The sequence below is a fragment of the Oryctolagus cuniculus genome, chromosome 10, assembly GCF_051225735.1.
Source record: "Oryctolagus cuniculus isolate XC-2025 breed Fujian yellow rabbit chromosome 10, ASM5122573v1, whole genome shotgun sequence".
Classification (NCBI taxonomy): domain Eukaryota; kingdom Metazoa; phylum Chordata; class Mammalia; order Lagomorpha; family Leporidae; genus Oryctolagus; species Oryctolagus cuniculus.
In genome coordinates this window covers 119,252,019-119,274,016 of record NC_142876.1, presented here as the reverse complement: position 1 = coordinate 119,274,016, position 21,998 = coordinate 119,252,019, and the positions used below count along the sequence as shown (strand labels likewise).

Below are 21,998 nucleotides of genomic sequence, written 5' to 3'. Positions count from 1 at the left end.
GCAGATGACTACTGCCCTATAAAGTTCATTAGGTTACTAGCCGGCGCCGTGGCTCAATAGGCTAATCCTCCACCTTGCGGCGCCGGCACACCGGGTTCTAGTCCCGGTCGGGGCGCCGGATTCTGTCCCGGTTGCCCCTCTTCCAGGCCAGCTCTCTGCTGTGGCCAGGGATGGCCCAGGTGCTTGGGCCCTGCACCCCATGGGAGACCAGGAAAAGCACCTGGCTCCTGGCTCCTGCCATTGGATCAGCGCGGTGCGCCGGCTGCAGCGGCGGCCATTGGAGGGTGAACCAACGGCAAAGGAAGACCTTTCTCTCTGTCTCTCTCTCACTGTCCACTCTGCCTGTCAAAAAAAAAAAAAAAGTTCATTAGGTTAATAAACATGATGTCTTTTTTGCTGACTAGCATATCTTCTGTACTCAGTAAATACATAATCAATAAATGCCTTGTGTCTTGATTTGCAGTTGGCAGTTTTCATCTGTATTTTCTGTCTTTCCCATACTGAACTTCATGATTTTTCCAACAGACTTAGAGGTTGCAGTGTTGGATCCAGCGGTACATACATTATTTTTTTTTTTAAGATTTTATTTATTTGAGAGAGAGAAAAGTCTTCCACCTGCTGGTTCACTCCCCAAACATCCACAACAGCTGGAGCTTTACTGATCTAAAGTCAGGAGCCAGGAGCTTCTTCTGGGTCTCCCACACGAGTTCGCGGGCCCAAGGATTGGGGCCATCTTCTGCTTTCCCAGCCCATAGCAGGGAGCTGGATGAGAAGAGGAAAAGCAGGCACTAGAACCGGCGCCCATGTGGGATGCTGCCAGTGCAGGCTTTTAAACTAACACAGCACTTGGGTCACCTCTTTTGATCATGCTGATACTAATCTGATTTAATATCAAATATGCTTTATGTATTTTCTTTTTCTTAGAAATTTGAAAGCAATAAATTTGACCAGTAACCCCACCCACTATGTGCCTGTTTCAGGAATTTTCCTATAATAGGTAATTGGTAAATAAATACCCTTAATATTTATTTGCCTGTTTATTTGAAAAGTCAAAAGAAGGAGATAGATACAGGTCTTAATGTCTGCTGTTTCACTCCTCACGTGTCTGTGACAGCTGAGGCCAGGAGCTCAGAACTCAGTCCAGATCTTCAACATGGGTGGCAGGAACCCAACTACTGGAGCCATCACTGCTGCAAGTGAGGCTGCACGTTAGCAGGACCTGGAAGCCGGGACTCGGGCACTGGCACTTGTGTATATACAGGATGCACACGTTCCAAGTAGCGTGTTCGCCATTGCACCAACCACCCACAGTTTAGTTGTTTCTGTAGATAGGAATCACGTGTAACTGTGTTACTCAAGCAAAGTTTGAAAGGGATCACAAAAAGACTGAGAAAATTGAGAAGAATGTGCAGCTGCCATCCACGTAATGTGGCATTTTAGTAGAGGGTGATTTTTAAACAAGTGGTAAAGATTTAAGATGTTCAGAAATAGTATAATAGGAAGAAATTTTCATTTCAAGGATCAGTCATTAGAATTGTCACATGCATTTGAAGTTTCTCTGGGAAATAATGTTTTGAGGATTGTTTTACGTGTAATTGTTGAAGAGTCCTTTGGCAATTTTGTTTGGAAGAGAGAATTTAATGAGATGAAGCCAAAGAGGAGTGAAAAGCCACTGTAGTTTGGACATTTAAATTCTGGTTGAGCTTTCATTGAAGTTTTGTGTTTCACAGACTTGGTGAGCCCATTGAAGAAATGGAAGTCTCGCTATTTAATGGAGCAGAATGTCACCAAGTTACTTCGACCTCTGTCTCCAGTCACACCACCCCCTCCCAGTTCAGGCTCAAAGAGCCCCCAGCTGACCACACCTGGCCCATCTAATCCAGGAGAAGAGGAGTGTCGGAATGGATACAGCCTCATGTTCTCGCCAATCACATCCCTTACTACTGCTAGTCGCTGCAACACTCCTCTGCAGTTTGAGGTGATTTGGGTTTGGTTGTTGGGAGTGCTGGATGTGAAAGTTACTACCATTTGGACTTCTTCATTTCAAATATAGTATCATTCCAGATGTTTCTTTATTGTCTTCCTGCCCCATCTCAGCAGAGTGTGGGAAACCTCAAGGTCAGTGTGGCTGGTTACCTGGTAGCCTCTCATCTTGACAGCCCCTGTACTTCCCATAATAGGAACTTTGCTTCCACAGACCCCATCCATTGGTCTTTCGCATGTTATCCATCAGCCTCTATATAACATTAGGTAGCGGGCATGCCTGGATCTCCATCTTTATCTCTGCTGGATACCTTGGTGAAAATAGCTGTTTAGCTGCCTGTCACAACCTTTAATAACACCAGCCTGAGTGCTCAGTTTAACAGATGTGTCTCCATTTTCTGGACCTTTAAATGAGTGAGTGTTCTTTGCCGGGTTGATGGTATTTTCTTTTTGGCCTCAGTGAACAGAGATTTAGAAAGCCTCAGGATGTGGCATGTGGTGAATGCAGGATAAGTTGTCATCATGTGTTAGGAAGAAGCAGACAAGAGGCAAGCAATACACATGTGACATATCCATTCTTTGGATGAAGTTAGAAATATATAACTTAAGTGTTTTAAAACATAATCCTGAACCATTTTAGCATTAAAGTTTGGGTGACAGGTTTCCATAGACTCCATGTGTATAAAAACTTACCTGTTGCATGTTGATTCGATTTATAATGAAACAGTCACTATCTCTAATTTCTCAAAATAATTTGTTCTAATGACTAAATACCAAGCTCCACCCCTAGTTTTTGCTTCTCCGTGTGTTCTTTGATAAAGGTCAGAGTTCTAACCAGTTGCATCCTCCCCACTCAGCCTTGAGAGCCTGAGGATTAAAAATACCTGGACTTTTATATGACTAACTCAATAAGAGGATGATGGCACCCTCAAAAGCACAGCTGTATTCTCTACCTAACTCTAGACCCTGTTAACTTTTGGAGCAAACCTCTTTGCTGGGGGTGTTGAGGGGAGCTTTGATGGTTATATTTGACTTTTGTAGTGGAGTTAACTCTTCACCAAATTTCTTGTGTCATTCTTTGTTAGCTGGATATTAAAACAGCTGATTCCAGTCTCTCTAACTTTGTCAACTTTTCAGTTAGCAACTATAGTTGTATAGTCCGTGAGAAGACATCTTCCAAGTAGAGCAGCGGATTATAGGAACAGAGTTCTATAGTTTATCAATGTGGATTTTATTATAAATGTGAATTTACACAAATCAGGATGTAAATCATCGTCCAAAACAAGCTCAGCATTCAGTGTCCTTTTTAGTATTTTGAGTAATTGCGAAACTTGTACAAATTCGAGGTTTCTTTATTAAAATAGAGAAACCAAAGGTCATTGTAGTGACACACAGTCCAAGCATCATGTTAGAAAACCAACAGAGGAAGATGTTACAGTAACTGGTTAGAGGTCCAGTGCTCGGTTCCATTTTGTCAAGTTGTAGTTAACCGAGGAAATACAGTCTTTGTCATCAGTTCAAAATAACACATCTTCACCACCCCAACCTTTTCTTACCACCATTCTGATGGCCAAAGTCTTCCCTGATTCATGGCACAGATAGGGTGTCTTCATGGACTGTGACACAGAGAAGTGTCTGACGGGTGTCACAGGTAAATGCCAGTTTGGAGAAGAGTGTTTTTGGAGCTGGATGTTCAGAATGGTGAGAAATGTCCACTGCTGCAGCTGGGAGGAGAGGAAGGCATCTGGAAAGAGGAGTGAAAGCAGCGTTCTGAGGACACACTTACCTGTCCCCTTGCACCAAGTAGCCCTTCCTTCTCCACCTCCCACTCGCAGACACAGACCTGCAGCCACCCCCTGCTCCGCCAGTGAAATACACAGCTGACAGCTTGCGTAGCTGAAACAGCTTTGTCTCCCTACCACAGTATAGGCTAACCACCCCGTGCCACAGTTGTGCCGAACCTACCGCGCTTGACGTCAGTTCTGGTGTTCTGGATCCTTGACTCAGCAGCCACCACCTCCACTTTCCATAAGAGCTCACTCCTCAGGCCTGTTTGTTGTGGGGATGCCGTCTTGGGTGAAAGTCCTACCCGTTGTGAGACACAGGCTCTCAAACGTACACACAAAAGCACATACAGTTTTTGCTGTGTTCCCCAAGTACAAAGGATTTCAACCAAGAGAATGTCATTAAGGATGTTGTGATCTAATTAGATTAGTCAGGAGCCACGTCTAGCTGAGCTAAGGATTCCATCTGTCACGTTTCCCATAAGTGTCATTTAAAAAGAATTGGCCATCTCCCTACCCTTGTCAACTCCCAGCATACCAGGATGTTCTCCTGAATGACAGTGGCAGGGAGAAAAAGATGTGACAGGTATGGGAGTTAAAAAACAAATCTAAGGAGTAAGGGGTAAGATACCCTTTAGTAACAAATAATACAGGTTACTTTAAACTCGTTTACAGTACAAAGAAATACAATTGAAATTTTCACCATTCTGTCTCCTGATAGGTGCTTGAGATGTTTATTTATAGCATGAAATATAACCAATTTATCCTTAAATGCTTTCAGAAACCAGGAAGCATTTTAACAAGTCATTCTGTCCATTGAGATGAGTTCTGCAAGTAAACATTTCCCCTGTGCATTCTTACCTACCACCCACCCCCAAAAGTTGTGGCTAACATCTATGCTTGCTTTTATTTTTTGTTTGTTTTGTTTTGCTTCTTGACTTGGAGTAGATGAATAACAAGATGCTTTTCCCTCCTCTAGAACATATCCTCCCCTGAGAGTTCCCCTGCGCATAGGCCCGAGTCCCTGTCACCCGAGGTAGTTATCACACCATCTCAATCACACTTGGAGGCTGAGAGTGAGTGTGCATGAATGTGTTCCCGAGTGTGTGGGGAGGGCTGGGATTCCCAGTGAGTGGGGTGATGGGCTGGAGGGTGGTTGATCTGTCACAGCAAGTTGAATGACTCTCTCTGTGTGACTGTGGCTATACAGGACCGTTGGTGTAGGTGGAGGAAGATGACGTAGCTTTGTGTGTGCGCGTGCGCGTATACACACACTTGAGTGTTGGGGTTTTTCTTGTCGGGGGAGGGGCTGAAGAGCATTATTAAAGAATAGAATATACAAGTCAAGTTTAAAGGATGCTGAAAGTGTGACAGAACTCTTTAAGAAAGGGATGTCCGTCTGTTAGCAAATAAGGAAGGTTTGAATCGAAAGCTGGTAAGGACTGTCTGTCTTTTTGATATTCATCATCCTGATCTAGGAAGGAGTAGCTGGCTGTGGAAGAGTGGGAAGTGATTCATGCCTCATTCCAGGGTTGATCTGGTAACTGTAGCCAGGTATTTTGGGCTTTGGTTGATAGATTGAGTAGCTGAATAAGACGTGAAAGCCATTCTCTCTCAGCTCTGCTCCTTACTGGTTGTACAAGTAAGTCGTTAGTCCTTGGGTTCTGTGTCAGCAGCTGCCCTCCGTTCTGCAGTGATTGGGATACACTTGATGTGCACGTTGTATATCCACTGAATGCTTTTCTCAGGAATCTTGCTGCTACGAAGATGTCAAATCCCGGTTTTAGTGCTGGAGTTTCTATTACAACATGTGTACAAATGTAGCAATTATTAACTGAATGTACGCAGAGCCTTTTTCTTCTTGAAGAGAAAGTTAACCTTGTTTGTTATCTCTCAGAAAGCAATTGTATTTTAATCCCACCCCTTCCCAGTGACAATTTCCCAAAGTCTGAATCAACGGAATTTTCATAGATGAGTATGAAACTGGAAAAGATAGTACTCTGCTAGTGTCCTAGAGATATTTCTCATGTTTTGACTCTGTCTTGTTAGCAAAATAAAACTGCTTGATTGTTGAGAATTCTAGATAACATAATTTGGAGAGCAACATGCTGTGGTTTCTTGATTTTTTTTTTTTTTTTTATGCTGTTCTTCATGGAGAGTGAACTGTAGTTGACCTAGTGTGCAGTGTCTTGAATGTTTGCAATAGGTCAGGGTTATTTTTGTCACTGTTTCAGGTACTCTGCAATGGTAAGCATTTGTGTCTTGTAATAGGTTGACATACATTTGAGGATAAAAAAATTGAGTGGCCAGAAAGTAGAGTGAGAAACACTTCCCTTGACAGTGAAACTCAATGAAAAACTGGTTGGTGTATGTCCTTGATGCCAGTCTCCTTTCCTGAACCAGTAATTTAAATGCTTGTTTTTCCATCTTCCTTCTACTTTGCTCCACCTTCTTCCCTCCCCTCTTTTCATCAGTATTAGAAATGAATTAACACCAGAAGCCAGTTATCCTAAAACACCCAGTATCATCTCCATAGTGTGCATGGGGCTCAGGTAAACCCCTCATTATTGCCCTAGTGCCTGATGCAGTGCAGGACGATGTAGCAAACCTGATGATGAAGGACTAAGCAGGCACAGTAGTCACATTTGGCCAGTTCCTAATTCCAACTTTCCCAGTAGTCTCATCTGGAAAGACTTTAAGTCAGTTTGGGAAAGGCCTGGATTCCTTAGTAATCTGGCCTGTATATGCTGCTGGACTGTTAGAGTTGCTAACAGCTGCTCTCTTATCTCCCCTTGTTCACCTCTGTCCCTCTTGCCTCCCTTCCTTTCTGCCCTTTGACTTTTTCCTTTCTCCCCTACCCCATGTCTCCGCTGATGTTTATTCTTTCAGCTTTGTCACCGAAAAGACCTGGAGTTGACAAAAGTAGGATACCTTGACTCCAACACTAACAGCTGTGCTGACAGACCTTCCCTGCTCAACTCCGGTCATCCTGACCTGGCTCCTCATCCTGCCGTTGGACCCGCTTCTGAAACTGGCTTCCCAAGCAGGAGTGCGGATGGACACCAGACACTTGGGAGAAACTCAGACCAGGGGTTTCGGACAGAGTTCAACTTGATGTATGCCTACTCCCCTTTGAACGCTATGCCGCGAGCAGATGGATTGTATCGAGGTTCTCCCCTTGTGGGAGACAGGAAGCCTTTACATTTGGATGGGGGATATTGTTCCCCTGCAGAAGGGTTTCCCAGCAGATATGAACATGGCTTTATGAAAGACCTCTCTCGTGGATCCATGTCTCCTGGTGTCGAAAGGGCCTGTGAAGGAGTCCCCTCTACCCCCCAGAACCCACCACAGAGGAAGAAGGTAAGTGTCCCGTGTTACACAGGCTTTCTTTTGAAGAGTGCTAGCAGTTGATTTAGTAGATACCTTGCAGTTTGTCTTCTGTGCTCAGCATTTTCCACAAATACGTGAGACATAGCCTTTGCCGTGTCCAGTTAAAGTCAGACTGTTTCATACAGTTTGCTTCGTCTTGTGTATATTTGTCACATTTAATTAAAACTTGAGAGCAGGAGAAAATAATCATTACTTAGCTTATCCCCATTTATAGGCACAGTGTGTTCAATAACATGAGTAATTTCCTATTTTGCCAGTGGCAGAACCAAGGCAAGTTGAGTAACTTGCCCATTGTCACACAGCTAATAAATGCTTGAGCCAGGACACTGCTCAGTCCTCTCTGACTCCAGATCGTGTGCTGTATTTCCTCAAATCTGCCTCTGGAGCCTGCAGCAAGCAGCGGTGAGCTTTTACCTGGTCAGTTGTGCAGGGGGAGCTTGAAGAACAAGCAAGGCCTTTAGTAGGGAGGCGGAATAAGAGGTAGCAGGTTATTTGTTTAGCTGAATCTCAAACAGCAAGTATGAATCCCATCTGCCAGCCAACAAGTGAGAGGGATGACGTTAGAGCAGAGGCGGGTGTCGGGCTGGGCAGGCAGCAGGCGTGCAGATGGTGCACACAGGAGGATATCAGTGTGGTGTGGGACGAGGGGAAAGTATGGGCCAGGCCGGAGAGAGCTCGCTGTTGAGTTGTACTTTAGAGCCCAAAACGCGCTTAAAAAATCAGTGATTCTCAGCGAGGGACATTGGCTGTTTCAGTGGCTGGCATTTATTAAGGAAGGCTGGAGATACTGAGTGCCCTGTGTGGAGCAGTCTCACAGAGTGGCAAAATCGTCTTCATTAAAATGTATCCTGTGGCTTTTTACATTTTCATTTCAATGAACTACATTACCCAGAATTATTTATTTTCTTAATTCCAGAGTTATGCATTGAAAAGGCAGAGACAAAGTTTATCTTTTTTTTTTTTAACATTTATTAATTTATTTGAGAAGCAGAGTTACAGATAAAGAGGGAGGGAGAGATTTCATCTGCTGCTGGTTCACTCCCCAGATGGCGGAAATGACCATGGCTGGGCCAGGCTGAAACCAGGAGCCAGGAGCTTCCTTCAGGTTTCCCACATGGGTGGCCGGGGCCCAAGCACCTGGACCATCTTCTGCTTTTTCCCAGGCCATTAGCAGGGAGCTGGACCAGAAGTGGAAGAGCCGGAACTCGAACTGGCACTTGAATGGGGTGCCAGTATTGTAGGTGGCAGCTTTACCCACAGGGCCAGCCTCTGACAAAGTTTAGCTTTACTTTAAATATTTTTCTTCTATGTTACATGCAGACAAAAATAAAAAATGAAGCCTCCACCGCAACCCCCAAGGGGATAGAAGGAAGCAGAAACACTAGCAGCTGATTTAGAGTGAGATAATAATGGTGTCTACGACTAGCATGAGAATCATTGGCTGTCAGAATCTAAAATACAGGCAGTCTTTAGGTTTCTGGTGCCATTTATGTATTATATACAAAAAGTTAAAAAGCAGAAATGTCAAGATGCCAGCCAAAACGACAATTAAAAATGTGGGTGTTACCAAAACTGATCTTTTTCAAGATCTAAATCCAGTTCAGGATCACATTCCAAGTCCCAGCCCAAGAAAGAAAAACTTACATCATGGCCGGCGCCGCGGCTCACTAGGCTAATCCTCCGCCTAGCGGCGCCGGCACACCGGGTTCTAGTCCCGGTCGGGGCGCCGGATTCTGTCCCGGTTGCCCCTCTTCCAGGCCAGCCCTCTGCTGTGGCCAGGGAGTGCAGTGGAGGATGGCCCAGGTGCTTGGGCCCTGCACCCCATGGGAGACCAGGAAAAGCACCTGGCTCCTGGCTCCTGCCATCGGATCAGCGCGGTGCGCCGGCCGCAGCGCACCTACCGCGGCGGCCATTGGAGGGTGAACGAACGGCAAAGGAAGACCTTTCTCTCTGTCTCTCTCTCTCACTGTCCACTCTGCCTGTCAAAAAGAAAAAAAAAAAAAAAAGAAAAAAAAGAAAAACTTACATCACGTCCTGAGTCTGCATCACACACCACAGCCAGAAGCACCTCTAGAACACATTTTAAGGGGCCGGCACTGTGGCGTAGCGGGTAAAGCTGCAGTCTGCAGTGCCGGCATCCCATATGGGCGCTGGTTCAAGTCCTGGCTGCTCCACTTCCAATCCAGCTCTCTGCTATGGCCTGGGAAAGCAGTAGAAGATGGCCCAAGTCCTTGGGCCCCTGCACCCACTTGGGAGACCCAGAAGATGCTCCTAGCTCCTGGCTCCTGGCTTCAGATCAGCACAGCTCCAGCCGTTGAGCCAATTGGGGAGCGAACCATCGGAGGGAAGACATCTCTCTCTCTGTGTAACTCTTACTTTCAAATAAATAAATAAATCTTTAAAAAAAAAAAAAAAAAGGCAGAAAGACTTGTTATTTAGCCCACTGGAGCCTGCACCTTAGTTGGGGAACAGGCAAGACACTGATAGGTTCCAAAGCTACTGTGAGCACAGACTGGATGTGCTGGGCGACGGGGAGGGGAGAGGTCGGTAGCAGTCAGAAGGGAATGATGGCAGAAGCATCCAAGTATGTGTAGGCTTTCTGCAGCTAGCTTGCTAAAATACAAACTGGAAATGACTTCTCCTTTTCTACTGTTTCCCTGTGTGTAAGACAGAAATAGTAATGATTTCCTATTTATAGCATAGAAAAACGGAGCGTATTTAAGAGCCTTGGGGCATTGCCTTTTTCTCCTATGTTTTTGTTTTTTGAATTTTTTTCTTCTCTCTCCTTTTTGCTTTAAAAAACTTAATTCCAGGGATTCTTAGGGAGACTCATCCGAATCACCTAGGAAACTTTTGTGAGGTTTTTTGGTTTTTTGTTTGTTTGTTTTGAATCTGTTTCATTTATTTGAAAGGCACATTTACAGAGAGACAAGAGACAGATCTACCATCTGCTGGTTCACCCACCAAATGGCCACAATGACCATGGCTGGGCCAGCCCAAGGCCGGGAGCTTCTTCCAGGTCTACTACATGCATGTATGAGCCCAAGGACTGGAACCATCTTCTACTGCTTTCCCACACACATTGACAAGCTGGATTGAAGTGGAATGGCAGAAACTTGAATGGCATTGGAGGCAGCAACTGGATCCACTACACCACATTGCCAGCTCCTGTTTTAAGGCAGAGAGGGGGCTGGCACTGTGGCTCAGTGGATTAAAGCCCTACCCTGCAGCTCTGGCTTCCCATATGGACGCCAGTTCAAGTCCTGGCTTCTCCGCTGCCAGTCAGGATCCCTGCTGATGCAAGCAGTGGGGCACAGCTCAAGTGCTTGGACCCCTGCACCTACTGGAGACCTGGAAGAAACTCCGAGCTCTTGGCTTGGGATCAGCCCAGCTCCGGCCACTGCTGCCATTTGTGGAGTGATCCAGCAGAGAGAAGACCTTTGTCTCTGTACTTCTCTCTCTAACTCTTTCAAATAAAAAAATAAATGAATAAATCTTTTAAAAAAGAGAGATTGATCTTTCTCTGCTGGTTAACTCCCCAAATGCCTACAACAGACTTGGCTAGGCCAAGCCAAAGCCAAGAACTCCAGGATCTCCCACATGGGCTTTGGGGATCCATATGCTCAAGCCATCACCTGCAGCCTCTCCGGGTATATGCCAGCAGGAACCTAGGCTCAGAAGCACAACCAGAGCTCAGGCCTATTCCCACTGATACAGGCTGCAGATGTCCAAGTGCTGTGCCAAATGCCGCCTCTCCTAGTTTACTCTCTTCCCCATATCAGTGTCTGACCTGCTCAAAACGTGTAGCTTTGCTGTGATCTCTGTCACACCTGAGAAAAATGGCCACAGGTGGTGCCTGCTTTCTCTTCTTGGTTTGTCTAATTGCTCACAGGGTACCATCTTCCCTTTCCACATTGCTAGTGGTTCACTGACAACTCAGCGTGTTTGCATGTCTCCCTCTTCCTCTTTTTCTCTCTCTCTGACTCTCTGTCTTTCTCTCTCCAGGTGTCCCTGCTGGAGTACCGCAAACGGAAACAAGAAGCCAAGGAGAATTCTGGGGGAGGTGACTCTGCACAGAGCAAGAGCAAGTCTGCAGGAGCTGGGCCAGGCAGCAGCAGCTCTGTGTCTGACACTGGTACCCATGGTGTGCAGGGATCCTCAGCCCGAACCCCATCTTCCCCTCACAGAAAATTCTCCCCATCTCATTCCTCTATGTCCCATTTGGAGGCCGTCAGCCCATCTGATTCCAGAGGCGCTTCATCATCTCACTGCAGACCTCAAGAGAATATCAGCAGTAGATGGCAAGTTCATGTTCAGTGCTTTCTAATTGAATTCAGGAGGGAGGGACACGACTGGGATCATTCCGAGTTTTATCTAAAATATGTGGGAACACTGAGAGACCAGCCGACAGTGCGATCTGTCCTGTTCAGCTTATTTAATTGTGTCAGCCACAACCCCTGCACTTTGGAGAAGCAAGGAATTACCAGCAGGTCTGTCGAGCAGCAGTTTGGCCGGCATAGAATTACAGCTGCTGGTGAGCTATTGCTGTGTTGGGCACTAACACTTCTGCTTCTGTGTTCTCAGTCCGTGTGAAAGGGAGTCAGGATCCAGCCAGCCCCACTTGAATTAACAGCCGGTGTTTCTGTTGCACCACCTAGCATGTGCAGAATACTCAGGCGTTCTGACGGGACTCAGTAAATACTGCTGGCAGGTGCTCGTGTCAAAAGAAATATCGAAAGAAACAAGGGAGCCTCAGGGATCTTGACCTGAAGGAGTGAGTCTAGGAGAAACAAGATGTGGCTCTAATGATTGTGTTCTATAGTTGGAAACCTTTACTGTTTGTTCTGTGTCAGACGCATGGTATCACAGAGGAGAACATTGAGCATTTTGAAATGGGACTTCAAAGAAGTTGACATCATCTCTGGTCCACTTCCTTGAGGTTTTGTTTGTTTGGAGTATTTTTTTCTTCTGTGCCTGACAGTTTGAGGCAGAGGAAATACCTTGTTTTACAGAGATCCTGAAGAAAATAAGGTTTAAGAGGATGTTTTCAGAGAAAATCTTGGTTTGTTTCAGACAGGAGTCCTATAGTTTAATCACGTACCCTGTTGCCTTTACAGGATGGTCCCCACGTCAGTAGAACGACTTCGAGAAGGAGGGAGCATCCCCAAAGTCCTCCGAAGCAGTGTGAGGGTGGCCCAAAAGGGAGAGCCCTCTCCTACGTGGGAGAGTAGCAGTGCAGAGAAAGAGTCAGGTGAGCCCGTGACTGCCGCTGCCCGCAGGTTCTCCGCAGTTCCCACCACACACTAGGAAGCAGTGAGTCTGTTTCTGACGCATCGGGGCTCCTCTTAGGTTCCAGCTTGGGCTTACTCCTGGGCCACAGCATTTGTAAGATCTAGCATTGCTTGCTCTCTGTCTGCTCTTTTTTCCCAAGGGATGCCTTTCTGTAACTCTGAGCTCTCCAAAGTCCTGAAAATCCACCCAGATGAAGGATGAAGAGAAAGAAGGAGACTGGAATCAGATCAGGCATCTAAAACGTAGCACATAACTAAGATAATGAAGCAGTCCTCTTGCCCTTCTGGCATGCTGCCTTTGCCCAGCCTGTCTCAGAGAGCAGTGTGGTGACTTGAATAAACTGGCTTTCCTTTCCTCCACTTCCTCTCAGAAACCAACTTGGTTTTTGTATTTCCAGACCCTGCCGATGGAGAAGGCCCAGAGACACTGAGTTCAGCACTCTCCAAAGGAGCAGCCGTTTACAGCCCTTCCAGATACAGCTACCAGGTACGACGGGAAACTGCTGGTCCCTGGGAGTGGGCTTGTTTGCTGGATCCAGTGTTTGCAGCTGGCACGCCGGCTTCCCGTGTTGTGTCAGCGGCCTTCGAAGTCAGTCCCCATCTGCCCATTCTCAGGTACTAAGTCACACCAGGAAGATAAATGAGGTGACCACAGACATCCTGTGGGGTCCTGAGGGAACACATCATTTCAGAAGTGAAGGGAAAGAAGCAGGGTCCTGCACATGTGCGTGGACATTTGAAGGGGCTTCTTTCCCTCCTCACTGCTCTTCTCCGTCTCTCTGCAGCTCCTGCAGTGTGACAGTCCACGGACAGAGTCCCAAAGCCTCCTTCAACACAGCTCCTCCCCCTTCAGAGGACCCCCCACCCAGTCTCCAGGATACAGTTACCGAACTGCTGCACTGAGACCTGCACACCCCACCTCGCAAAGCTCTTCAGAGTCCTCCCTCTCTTCCACGACCTATTCCAGCCCCGCCCACCCTGTGTCCACAGACTCAATGGCCCCATTTACGGGGACACCAGGGTGTTACAGCAGCCAGCAGCATTCTGGAAACAGCACTGGCAGCAGTCTTCCGAGGAGGAGCTGTCCTTCTAGTGCTGCTAGCCCTGCCCCACAGGGCCCCTCAGACTCTCCACCCTCAGACTCTGTCTCTCAGTCCAGCACAGGAACTCTGAGTTCCACCTCCTTTCCTCAGAACTCTAGGTCAGCATTGCCGTCAGACTTGCGGACTATCAGTCTGCCCAGTGCCGGGCAGTCAGCTGCCTACCAGGCCTCCAGGGTATCTGCGGTTTCCAATTCACAGCACTACCCACACCGAGGGAGTGGGGGTGTGCATCAGTACCGACTCCAGCCACTGCAAGGGTCGGGAGTCAAGACTCAGACAGGACTTTCCTAGGGCTTCTGGATTTGGGCAAACAGAACTGAATGAGCCCATAGCTGCTTCCTTCCAGCTGCCTCTGGAACCTAGGCCGAGCATATTGCTGGGGAAGGGAGGGGGTACAAAGTGCCAGAGGATTGGGTCTGGTCAACAAGAAACAAGACTTGTGGTTGCAGCTGGCCTCTGGCCTTGGAGAAAGATGGAAATCTTGTCTGAAGCAGAGACTACAAAGAAGTTTCTCCCTGCTGTCGAGGGTACATTGTTGACAAGCAAATGGCGTCTCGGTTAGTTACGGTTCTAAGTGCAATGAGTTGTGTTGGAGCCTCTGTCTCCCATCCTTGCCTGTAGCCTGTAGTCACTTGTGCAGTGAGGATATCTTTTTAAATAAAAGGAAAACATTTTCTTTTCAAAGGAAAAAAAAAAAGTGAAAAGAGCCAATCTCAAAGCCCCAAGCCATCTGAGTAGTGTTAGGGTTTTATGCACTTAAGAAAAAAGGTAGGTATGTGAATGTTCACCCTGTGACAACCATTCCAAAAACAGGTACCTGGCTAAGGTGTGTCCACCAAGAACACTGTTTCTACTTTTGTCTTGAAACCACCAACACGTAGGCAGGGGTAGTAGTGCTTTGCAGGAGCTCTGGGTTGGTGGCGCCTGGCTCTCTGAAGACGAGCTTGCCAGTCAGCGCTTGGTTCTGTGGGAGGAGACACTGAGCGGTTGTCCTTTCCTTCCACAAGCAGCTTCACAGCTCAGTAACACATGCAGCACGTAGAGGGCTGGGCAGTGGGGGCCTGCTGCATTGCACTTAAGAGCTCTGGGCAGTAAGCTAGGTTAGAAAGGATCTCCAGGGGCCCGGAAATCGTTTGAATGTTATTTTTCCTACTCCCAGTTAATCAGGAGTTGACAGCCCCCTGAGCAGGACCGCCTCCATGACTGGGGAGCGTGCACTCGTGACTGCAGGGTAAGAGTGGGAAGATAGTTTGTGGCGTGGCACCGCAGGACTGTGATTGTGTGTGGACCTGCCCCACGTTTCCTGGGGGGATGCTTATCTGATTGTGGGCCTGGTGAGAGTTACCAAGCCACCCACAGCCCTGACACTGTTGTGGATGAGAGATGCGCGCAGACTGGCTTCTCCCCATCAGTGCATTGTGCCTGTTGTACACCCCTGGAGGAGCCCTGGAGCCGGCCCAGGTGGAGTACACAATCTTTTTAAATTCCATACGGTTGCCAGCTTGTTTCTTTCACTTGTTTACTGTAATACCCGGCGTGTTTTTATTTATCTAATTTTGTATTCAGTTGTAACCATGGTAGGGTAGTGCATATACAACAGGTGTAATCCCTGGTGCTGCGTGGACCTTACTTCTCTTCTTTCGGACAAGATAATGCTGTGAGTCTCCCCCTACCTTCCCCCTCATTTGTCTTCTCTTTTTTCCCCAGCCTCTTGCATCCCCTTCTTTTCTATCCTGTCCTACAACTATCATATGCACAGTCTTCTCTCTTTGTGTGTGACTGTTACAAAATTTCACTTCTCAAAATTGAAATCAGGTGTTTGCTCAAATGAGGGGAGTTTTTTTTCTTCTTTCTTTCTTTCTTTCTTTTTTTTTTTTTTCTTTTTTCCTTAATGCTGAGACCTCAGCAGAGTACTTTTTTTTGTTTCCCCCACAAACCCATCAGTCTGGGAGAGCATTGGGAATGGAACTCATGTTGCCTGGGATGCCGGTTCCCTCCTGTATGATATAAAATGTGTGTAAATGTCTCTCCATCTGGGCTGGGGTCTGCATTCTCCTCTCAGCTGTGACTGGAGGGGGGAGGCCAGCGGGCAGGCAGCCCTCACCCTGCCTGGCACGTGCAGAGACCCCAGCCACTCTGTGTGGGCAGGGTGCTGTCAAGACCAGACCTCTGGGGGGGTTGGGGGCGGGGGGGGTGGGGGGAACTCTTGGAAGGGAAGAAGTATCACTTCTTTCTCAAGTGGAGTGTTTACACCTTGCTGTAACATTTGAACTTTCACAAGAGATGTAATAATTTTGATAATAAAATTCTTAACCATAATAATCATAAAGTTGAGAACTTCTTTGTCCTCGTCTACGAACTTCCCTTGCCTGGTTGCCTGATGTTCTCCCTATCTGAAGAGAGCAAGATGGACCCACATTCAAGAGAATATGCTCTTGGGGACCTGCTCAGCCATTGTGGGAGCAGGAATGCTGATCCACCTTCATTCAGCCTCTTGGGATGGAGGTCAAGCCAGTGTTAAAGGAAGTCTGCAACCAAGAAATTGGACTTTAAAATCTTCATGACTCAGCTACTATTTACTGGCCTTTTTCTTTACCGCTCAGGCCTTGTTTTTGGTGCTGGATTTGCATGGATTAAAGTGGTGTGGTTGGAGTGGGCAAGTTCTGGCATGGCCTTTACATTCTGGAGAGAGAACTAAACCAGTGCAGATTTCAGGTGGCCGTACCACGTAACTGTCTCCTAACAGACACATGACTAGAGAGCTTGAGGGAGCTGCCCTGGATGGACTGGTCAGGTGCAGGCTCTGGGGAGCTGATACAAGCTGGGGCCACAGGGACATGGAGTTGGTCGTGGCACAGTGATTCCTGGCAGTTAGATCAGGAATTACAAAGATGCTTGGCAGAAAAAGCTTGGTTGACAGGAGTGAATGCATGAATTAGGCCAGAAAATGGGGGAGAAGGTCCATTGAAACAGGAGATAGCAAACTGTGTATAAAGGGTTGTACTATAAATATTTAGGCTTGCTAGGCCATACATCTCTCTGTCTTTTTTTTTTTTTTTTTTTTTTTTTTTTTTTTTTTTTTTTTTGACAGGCAGAGTGGACAGTGAGAGAGACAGAGAGAGAAAGGTCTTCCTTTGCCGTTGGTTCACCCTCCAATGGCCGCCGCTGCAGCCGGCGCACCGCGCTGATCCGATGGCAGGAGCCAGGATCCAGGTGCTTTTCCTGGTCTCCCATGGGGTGCAGGGCCCAAGCACCTGGGCCATCCTCCACTGCACTCCCTGGCCATAGCAGAGAGCTGGCCTGGAAGAGGGGCAACCGGGACAGAATCCGGCGCCCTGACCGGGACTAGAACCCGGTGTGCCGGCGCCGCAAGGTGGAGGATTAGCCTATTGAGCCACGGCGCCGGCCCATCTCTCTGTCTTAACTGCATAGTAGAAGCAGCCAGAGAAAGCATGTGTTTGGGTTCCCATCAAACCATATTTGCAGAAACATGACAGCCTGTATTTGGCCTATCAACTACAGTTTGCTAGTCCCTGTTTCAGAGTCTTGACTGTTTAAGAATCTGCGTGCTGAGGACGGGGCAGGAGTCATTTAAGCAAATGAGTGCTCCAGTCTTTGGTTAGTTTTTAAAAATTACTCTTGTGGTCGGCGCTGTGCCATAGCAGGTAAAGCTGCTGCCTGCAACAGGCATCCCATTTGGGTTCCAATTTATGTTTGGGCTGCTCCATCTCCAGTCCAACTCCCTGCTGATGCCCTAGGGAAAGGCAACAGAAAATGGCCCAAGTGGTTGGGCCCCTGCCACCACCACATGGAGGACCAGGAAGAAGCACCTGGTTTCTGGCTTTGGCCTGGTGCTGCCCAGCTGTTGCAACCCCCTGGAAAATGAACCAGGGGATGGGAGATTTCTCTCTATCTCCCTCTCTCTGTGTAACTCTTGGATTTCAAATAATTCTTTTTTTTAATAACTCGTGTTTGGATCCTGTTGGGAAAGAGAGGACCAGAAAGCTGGGAAGGCCGTTGAGAAGGTAAGCACCATTAATGGTCATGATGAGCTGTAAGGGGAAGGAGGTGGGATCAGGCTGCTGCACCAGTAGGGAGCAGGGCTTGCTGATGGATTGGATTGCAGAGTTTTGCTCTGTTGTGTTTTGACAAATACTGCCTTCTTGTAATAAACTGCATTCTACTAAGCATATAATAGAATCTAAGATGACTAAGGTGATATTTAAGAAGCTTAGAAAATAACCATTTGAATACAAAACAGAAATGCTTATGTAATTGAAAGATCCCTCCGGAATACCTAAGTAACCTCTGGTGGCCACAACTTGATTCTGCTCGAAGTAGAACAGTGTGCAGATCCTCTTCGAAAAGTCAGTTTGGGGCAGAGGAGGGAGCTGGGGTGGGGGATTCAGCAGTTGAAATGCCAGTTAAGTTGCCCATTTCCCACCTTGTAGAACCCAGCTCCTTGCTAATGCGAACTCTGGGAGTCACCAGTGATGACTCTCATCGGTTCCCTGCTTCTTGTGTGGCAGAGTGCAGTTGAGTTCCCAGCTCCTGGCTTTGGCTTGACCCAAGTCCAGGCCATCTTGGTTATTTGGGGAGTACGCCACCAGATGAAGGTATATTCTCTCTCTCCATCCCTTCCTCCCTCCCTCCCTCTCTCCATCAGTCCATCTGCCTATCTATGTCTCTCAGCCTCTTTATAGTTTATTTCCTGATCACGTACTGTATGTTTGATCTGCGAGTGAGGTACTAGGAATATGAAAGACAGCTGCTATTAGGAATCTGTCTGCTTGCTGCTGTACTTAGATACCTGTTGTGCTGCTAGGTCCTGGACTGTTGATAGGCTGTCAGTACAAGAATTGAATACTGTTCAGGTAGTCAGTTGGTATGGTTGGTGGCACCTTATGACTCATGTCAGTTTCTTGAGCTCTCCCATTTATACCATTGCTTATCTTACTGGGATATTTCTAAATTTTTTAAAACTTAAGTTTGGAAGATAAAATTTGCCCACTGTTTCTAAGTGGCAGACAACCCAAACCTATGGTTTGGAAAATGTTGAGTTTAACTAGGAAATAAATACAAATCACTGGAGGTAATGTGAAACTGATCCACTAAGACTGAAAAAAGCCATCAGTTGGACAGTGCAGGGCTCTGTTCAGCAGGGGTCGCCCTGAAGGAAAAAAGGACGATTGTCCAAATAGGGTAGCCCATCTGCTTTTCTTATTTTTAAAAAGCTTATATGTTCATTTATTTGAAAGAAAGGGAAAGACAGGTCTTCTGTTCTGGTTCACTCCCCAGGGCTGGCCCAGGCCAAAGGGAGGAGCCAGGAGCTTCATCGATGGCTCTTCCCAGGGCATTAGCAAGGACACAAACCAGCATCCATTTGGGATGTCAGCATCTTTATCCACAGCCCCACCATGCCAGCTGTAGTCCCTCTGCTTTTAAACCATCCTGCATAACCTGTGAGGACCAGAGAGAACGGTTTGCCAGAGGTTTTTAAGGGGAAGGAAGCAGAGAAGCTTGGGGATGATGTGCCATTGTTTCTACCTGCTCCTCCACTCAGAGTTACCTGGCAAGATTCTGAAACCAGAGTCTGGGCTGTTTCTCACACATTCCCATAGAAGCGCCCAGAGCACTCACAACGTCACACCGGAAGCTTTCGACAACTTGGCAGCAGAACGTGAAACTGATTTTAAAGATTGGTTTATTTGAAAGAGTTAGAGACAGGTAGAGCTAGAAAGAGAGAGAGAGGCCTTCCATCCACTGGTTCACTCCCTAAATGACCACAGCTAATCTGATCAGGAGCCAGGAGCTTTTTCCAGATCTCCCACACGGATGCAGAGGCCCAAGCACTTGGGCCATCTGCTGCTGCTTTCCCAGGCCATAACAGAGAGCTGGATTAGAAGAGGAGCAGCCAGGACTAGAACCAGCACCCATGTAGGATTCTGGTACTGCAGGCCAGGGTTTTAACCCGCTGTGCCACAGCACCAGCCCCTGAAGCTGATTTTCATACTTCTGACTTCAGCATTCTTTGTGAAGATGCAGTCATCAAAACAAAGTAGACTCAGATGTTATACTTTGGAATTTCTAGAAGATAATAGAAAATCTAGATACTGGCCAGCGCCGCAGCTCACTAGGCTAATCCTCTGCCTGCGGCGCTGGCACCCCAGGTTCTAGTCCCAGTTGCTCCTCTTCCAGTCCAGCTCTCTGCTGTGGCCCAGGAAGGCAGTGGAGGATGGCCTAGGTCCTTGGGCCCTGCACCTGCATGGGAGACCAGAAGGAGGCAGACCTGGCTCCTGGCTTCGGATTGGCACAGCACGCTGGCCGTAGCAGCCATTTGGAGGGTGAACCAACGGAAGGCACACCTTTCTCTCTGTCTCTCTCACTGTCTAACTCTGCCTGTAAAAAAAAAAAATCTCCTGGCTCGAGGCTTCTGATCAGCTCAGCTCCAGCCATTGTGGCCATTTGGGGAGTGAACCAGCGGATGGAAGACCTCTCTCTAACTGTATCTTTTAAATAAATTGAATCTTACTAAAAAATTTCATTCGCAGGTATGAGCATTGTAGCATAGTGCATTAAGCTGCTGCTTAGGACACCCACATTCAGGTTAGAATGGCAGTTTGAGACCTGGCTACTCTGCTGCTTTTTTTTTTTTTTTTTTTAAGATGTATTTATGTGAGAGGGAGAGTTAGAGATATGGGGTGCCAGTGCCATAGGCAGAGACTTTACCCACCATGCCACAGCACTGGCCCCACCACTCTACTTCCAATCCAGCTCCCTGGTAATGTGGCTAGGAAAAAGGAGCAGAAAGTGGCCAAGTGCTTGGGCCCCTTCCATCCACGTGGGAGACCCGAACGGAGTTCTTTGCTCTTGTTGCCAGCCTGGCACAGACATGGCTGTTGGAGCTGCTTGGGAATGAACCAGCAGTGGAGGATGCCTGTCTTTGTAACTCTTTCTGTTGCTGTGACTTTCAAATAAGTCTTTTGAAAGAAGAAGTAATTGGTAAGCTGCACTTTATTAAAATATTAAAGTTTTTGCTCTGCAAAAGACAAAAGAATGATAAGACAAGTCACAGACTGGAAAAATATATTCGCAGAAGATACACCTGATTGAGTCACACATTTCAGGTAACAGTCCTTTATCAGGGTCATCCTAATAAAATGATGAGGGGAGCTGGCACTGTGGTGTAGCGAGTTAAGCCTCTGCCTGTGGCGCTGGCATCCCATATGTTCACCGGTTTGAGTCCTGGCTGCACCACTTCCAATCCAGCTCTCTGCTGATGCCCCTGGAATGAACAACAGAGGACAGCCCACAGGAGCTCCTGGTTTCAGCTTGGCCCTATTCCTGCCCTTGTGGCCATTTGGAGAGTGAACCAGCAGACGGAAGATCTCGGTCTCTCTCTCTCTCTCTCTCTCTCTCTCTCTCTCTCTCAACTTTGCTTTTCAAATAAATCTTTAAAAAGAAAGGATCTATTCCAGTGCTGTAGTGGTAAATCACTATCAATCTAGTGTAAAGGTTAAAATAAATATTCTAACAGTTTATCAATAGAAGCATGTAAAACATTAAATTTTATCAGGAACCTAAGTATGGGTAAAGTTCAAGTGTAGTTTTTATATGCAATTGAAATTGTTACCAGCTTAAAATAAATTCATGTTTAATCCTCACAGTAATCACAAAGTGAAAGCACCAAGGATAAAGAAGACAAAACATACTACCATCGGTGCTGGCATTGTGGCATTTTGGGTTAAGCTGCTGCCTGTGATGCCAGCATCCCATATGGACACCAGTTCATGTCCCAGGTACTCCACTTTCCATCTAGCTCCCTGCTAATGGCCTGGGAAAGCAGTGGAAGATGGCCTAAGTGCTAAAGCCCCTGCCACCCATATGGTAGACCTGGAGGAAGCTCCTGCCTCCTGGCTTTGGACTGGCCCATCCCTGGCCATTGTAGCTGTTTGAGGAGTGGAACAGTAAATGGGAAATTCCTCCCTCCCTATCCCCACCCTCCCCCCAAGTCCAAAAGCAAATAAGGTCATTATATAATGAGAAAATTCACCAAAAGGATTTAGCCAATATATATGCCTAATATCAGAGCATCGTTCTATTAACATATCCAAAAGAATAGCAGCCATAAAGCAATAGTAGGAGACCTCAATACCAGACTTTTTTTTAAAGATTTTTTACTTATTTGAAAGGCAGAGTTAGAGAAAGAAGGAGAGTGAGATTTTCTGACTGTTGATTCACTCCCCAAACAGCTGGGCCAGGCCAAAGCCAGGAGTTTGTTCCGGATCTCCCAGGTGGGTGCAGCAGCCAAGCACTTGGGCCATCCTCTGCTGCTTTCCCAGCCCACAGCAGGGAGCTGGACCCAGCGCCATATGGGATGCCAGAGTTGGGGCAGCTTAACCTACAACATCATAACACCAGCCCTGATAAACTGGTATTCAGACAAA

The 21,998-nt window shown here is 47.0% G+C and overlaps 1 protein-coding gene across 50 annotated transcripts in view; it reads left to right on the top strand.

Moving 5' to 3' along the window:
- SETD5 (SET domain containing 5) overlaps nucleotides 1-15,880 on the top strand; it is an 84,453-nt gene extending 68,573 nt beyond the window's left edge. For 33 of the 50 annotated variants that reach the window (XM_070051190.2, XM_008249960.5, XM_008249958.5 and 30 more), the window contains 7 exons: nucleotides 1,731-1,978; nucleotides 4,747-4,803; nucleotides 6,657-7,127; nucleotides 11,163-11,458; nucleotides 12,275-12,408; nucleotides 12,847-12,935; nucleotides 13,234-15,880. In XM_070051190.2, the coding sequence (XP_069907291.2) occupies nucleotides 1,731-1,978; nucleotides 4,747-4,803; nucleotides 6,657-7,127; nucleotides 11,163-11,458; nucleotides 12,275-12,408; nucleotides 12,847-12,935; nucleotides 13,234-13,842 (1,904 nt within the window). In that variant the 3' untranslated portion in view covers nucleotides 13,843-15,880. The remainder of the gene's footprint in view (nucleotides 1-1,730; nucleotides 1,979-4,746; nucleotides 4,804-6,656; nucleotides 7,128-11,162; nucleotides 11,459-12,274; nucleotides 12,409-12,846; nucleotides 12,936-13,233) is intronic. The other 17 variants (XM_070051189.2, XM_008249959.5, XM_089306709.1 and 14 more) reach the window with 1 other exon arrangement.
- The last annotated feature ends 6,118 nt before the right edge of the window (nucleotides 15,881-21,998 follow it).